The sequence below is a fragment of the Brassica napus genome, chromosome C2 (assembly GCF_020379485.1).
Source record: "Brassica napus cultivar Da-Ae chromosome C2, Da-Ae, whole genome shotgun sequence".
NCBI lineage: Eukaryota > Viridiplantae > Streptophyta > Magnoliopsida > Brassicales > Brassicaceae > Brassica > Brassica napus.
Window position 1 is genome coordinate 211317 of NC_063445.1, and position 4576 is coordinate 215892.

A 4576-nucleotide genomic window follows, 5' to 3' on the forward strand; every position below is an offset into this window, starting at 1 on the left:
TTTAGACGGCAAGCTTGGAAGGTTTAATGTCGGTAAGCTGTTAGATTTCCGAAGAGGGGGCCGACCCTGATTTGAAGTATTAGAAGAGGATTCTGCAGCAACACCGGGGGAGAGGGTTTCTTTATGCTGATTATTGCAAGGAGAGCCACACTTGTCTTTAGAGGAAGGCCGACCCTTATTTGATATTCTAGAAGAGGATTCTGCAGCCACACCAGGAGAAAGGACCTCGTTTTGATGATTTTTGCGAAGAGAGGCAGGCAAAGCTGTAGAGGAGGAGGGAAAATCCTTCTTTGGAGCTGCTGATTCATATGGAGAGGATGGCGCTGAAAAAATGGGACCTCCCAGGCCTGGTGTTGTAAGATTTTCTGTGCTATTCTTATCCGGACACCTTTGCTCGGAGTGACCAAAATTTGAGCAGATTTGACATTTATGAGGAAGATTAAGGTACTCTGCTGACACAGTCACTGTGGTTTTGAGCTTGTCGACCACTTTAACAGAGCATGCTTTTTTCCCTTCCAATTTCACAATGACCTTCAATTTAACTATTCCATTTGAGTAAGGCTTCAGTTTAGGGTACTCGGATTGAACCGGAAACCCTACTCCCGTAGCGATCGTACTGAACCCCTCAATAGACCATAGTTCGACTGGCACATTGCGGAATAACACCCATACAGGAGCATACTCGAGCTTCATCGGAGCCAAGTTCAGAGTAGGCGACCATTCAGAAACTGAGAAAGCGCACTTTCCAGAGTGCCAAAACGCAACGTCCAATACCCATCTCCGGGTTAGCTCGCAGGGAATGAAGATAAGACAAACATTTTTTGAGTGGTGTCGTACTCTGATTCGACCTTGCTTACCCCAAATTGGATTTAGGTCTGAGAAGATCTTCGTCGGAGAAGGAGCATTACCGTGAAATTGAGCTACTAGATAGCCCTTCCAGTTAACCGAGGATTTAAAAATAACTGACTCAGGAGCCTGAACAGTTGGAGTGCCATCAGCAGTGAAGGTGGGAGAGGCCATCTTCTTGAGATTGTGAGAAGTCGACTTTAGTTTTGAGACCCAAAGAGCCGGAGAAGGCGAAATAGTAAGGTCTGCAGAGATGCGAGAGTCGATTCGCAAGGAGAGAGAAGATGCGGCCGCCACCGTTACCGGAGCTGCAACAGAATCTGAGGGAACCTCAGGATGAAGAATGGAACCAAAAACATGAGTCCCAGATTGCAGATCTGAGAATCTGTTTACAACGCAGAGGTCAGGCGGCCAAGGCGGGTCAGAAGACGTCGCTAGAGTAGCAGAGGAGCCAGCCATGAGGACAGAAGAGGGGATGAGAGTTCTCAGAGACGGCAAGTGGCACCGTCGCCGGCGGCAACAGGAGGAGAAAACCCTATCGCCTAGAAATCGCCAAAGAGGGCGCGTACATCAAGCGCGTTAATCGGATTGTTTCACAGTACCTTCTTATAAATATGTAGTCATAATCTCAGTTCCACGATTATCTTGTAGCAACTTCTTTTTCTGGTCTATCACTTGTTATTAATTTTCTATTATTGTTCTATTTTTGTAATGTTATAAATATGGTTTTTATGCCAAATCAAATCAAACATTATGGTGTGTTATACATTGTACCAGAACTTCGTTTTCAAGTGGTTCAACTTGGGAAAGATTTGTCTCTTTGCTTTTGATTTTTTTATTTATTTTTCCTAAGAAGAGAACATGTGATGTGAATAAGCTCTTTCTCAAAAAAAAAAAAACATGTGATGTGAATACATTTTCATTTAGTTTTCTGTGAAAGAAGGTCAGGACCAAAAGGATTCGAGTGTTAAGTACATCAAATTGGTAGTCATCAACACGAGAGTTAGTAAGAGCATAACATCTCTGCACACCAGGAATTATAGTCTTTTTTTTTTTGGTCAATGAATTATATAGTCTCTAATCTTTATTACCTATATAAATCAATCTTACGATTTATTAAGATTTATTATTCACACAATGATCAGAAACTCACAACAAAATAGTATTTTGCTACAATCGCCTTCTTTTTCTTAGGCCTTAAAGATTTCATCTAGTTTCACTTTGCGATTTCACAACACATACACATTCACTTATATAGTATAAACTTGTTTTGGATGATTGTTTTATTATAAATATATAGTTGGTTATGTTCAAAAAAAATATATATATATAGTTGGTTAATTGTAAAGTTTAACTATGCCAAAATGATGAAAGTGAAACAGAATAAAACACGTAGAAGCATATTGTACCAATAAATGTAAGGACACGATCACATGGTGGACAATAAACTTATGGTAGCTATCCAATCATAGTACAATCTTCATCAAGTTATTGTACTATATGTCATATATACAATGGCTATAACTATTTTGAAAATTTGTGACGTATTAATTGATTGTGACTATTTACAAATTTCTGACGACAGCGTTACCCCAAATAGAAACTTTACAAGTTATGATTCCAAATTAAAAAATACATAAATCTGTAAAGAAGACAGATTTGTTGTTAAGTGGGAGAAATAATGTTTCCCTTTCAAATATAATTGGTATGGATTTGATCCAAAAAATGGTATGGTTGCCATAGTTTTAGGGTATGACTTGTTTTCCCACAACTATCCACAAACACACAGTTTTTGTGGTTGGTAGCGGTTGTTGGCGTTTTGCAACAATCATTCAAACCATTGTAAACCGCTTTAAACCGTTCTAAACCTCATAAATTCAAAAGGTGGTTTCAACTATCGGTTGCGGACAGTTACGGGAGGATAAATTTTTTTTTTTATAAAACAATATAAATACAAAAATAAAAATATTCAAGATGACAGTAATAATAATACAGAAAGAAGTAGAAGATGCCAAGAAGCATTACATTATTCTTGATGTATTAAAGACTTGACGGAACGGTTTAGCTGATTGGAAGCGGAGCTCCGTTCCATTCTTTGAGACATTCAAACAAAGGACCTATAAGTTTGCCTTGAGAGATCGCCGTGAAAACTTTGTAGAAATCTTCTCCTGGTGACCGGACATTCTCTCCGGTTGGCAATCCTGTCTTGAGCTCGTCTCGCACAAACCTGTACAACGGATAGAACCGACACTCCTTGATTCTATTAGCCACATCTGACGTACCCTTCTCGTACTCTATCCGGACTCGTTCCACTACTTCAGGGAGGAGAGATTTCATCTCAGCCTCGAACTTTCCTATTTTCTCAAAAACAGAGTTAACCTCATGTCCCGGTTCAGCTAAACCGTATTCAACAAGGAAGTTTCTAAGCTTTTGCATTAAAGGTTTAGCGAGGCTACTTGGGTCATCAACATAAGAGAAGACATATTCGAGGTCACCTGAGGCGGTGATGGTGCCGCGGAGAGGAAGGCGATCGAGGTGTGATGTCGTGGTTGAGGAATTTTGTGATGGCTTCGAGGATTTCGAAGCGTATCCCGGAGTAGCCTTGGAGGAGAGTGTTGACACGGATGAGCATCGCCGCTCTTGTAGCCGGGAGGGGAAGTGTGTTTGACGTGTCGGCATCTCCGGCGTCGGTAGCGAATATTCCGGCGTTCAAGTACCTATTTTCATGTGTAGTTTAGGTTGTTCCATGTGTACTTTTTTTTACACATTTACCACCGATAATATAGTTTTTACGGCCACAACCGATTAATTAAAAAATGTCAACTAAAATAATAGATAACTGGAAAATTATTATATTCGTAAAATTTATATACTATGATTATACGTACCGAATAAGCTCTTTTTGACGAGCAGCACCTTGATTAGTAGTCCTCCTAGCAGAAGAGAAACCAAATCCAGTGGTGATCCCATAAGAGTCCGTACCACGGTTCATGCTCTCCATCACCCAATTCACACCGGCCCTAGCCTCCTCTGAAAGCTCCACCGTTGTTCCTCCAGTCGCCACCCCCGGCCCATAACCTGACCGATAGTCAGCGTCTCTCCACCGAGCAGTACCCTTCCTTTTCTAAAGTCATTCACCATCTTCTTCACCTCCTCCAGGTGACTCCCTTTCAAAACTCCGCTGCTGCGTTCCAGTTAAGCGGGTCGCTTGAAGCTGTTGTGATTGTTGTTGTGGTTGCGGTGTGTTTGTTTGGTTGACAAAACTCCATGATGTTTTGGGTAGCCAAGAAATTATACTCGACCTTGGCCTTGTAAATGTTGATTTCACGATGCCAGGAAAGCTACTAGACAAGTGTGTGTATGCATTTACTTGTAGTTGCAGTCTTATAGATCGAGCAGGCTAGCTAACACGAGATCTTTGTATAATATAATATAAAATTGTGTTTTAAAATGCGAGTGCGTGAAGTGGGTTGGTGGGATAAATATTATAGAGGGGTTATTGGAAATGAATTTTGGTAGAGTTTGTAAATTGTAAGAGTTGATAAATTTTAAAAGTTATGTGGATTGTAAAATTTTATATACATTGACTTATGAAATTTGATCATAACTTTTTTGGATTAGTATAGATTTTCATGAATTTGTATTACTTATTTTCTATCATTTTTTTGTAAAGTAAATATATAATTTATTTATTTTCTAAATCATATAGCATTATTATTTATTTTTTTTC

General features: G+C 39.7%; 1 protein-coding gene across 1 annotated transcript; it reads right to left on the minus strand.

Annotated features, from left to right (window-relative positions):
• Positions 1-2757: 2757 nt before the first annotated feature.
• Positions 2758-4352, minus strand: LOC106425291 (phenylalanine ammonia-lyase 3). Its single transcript, XM_022697914.2, is given in 5 exon segments — positions 2758-3375; positions 3377-3563; positions 3735-3916; positions 3919-4022; positions 4025-4352. Coding segments are annotated over 5 exon segments (1032 nt in total). The 5' UTR covers positions 4116-4352; the 3' UTR covers positions 2758-2907.
• Positions 4353-4576: the final 224 nt, after the last annotated feature.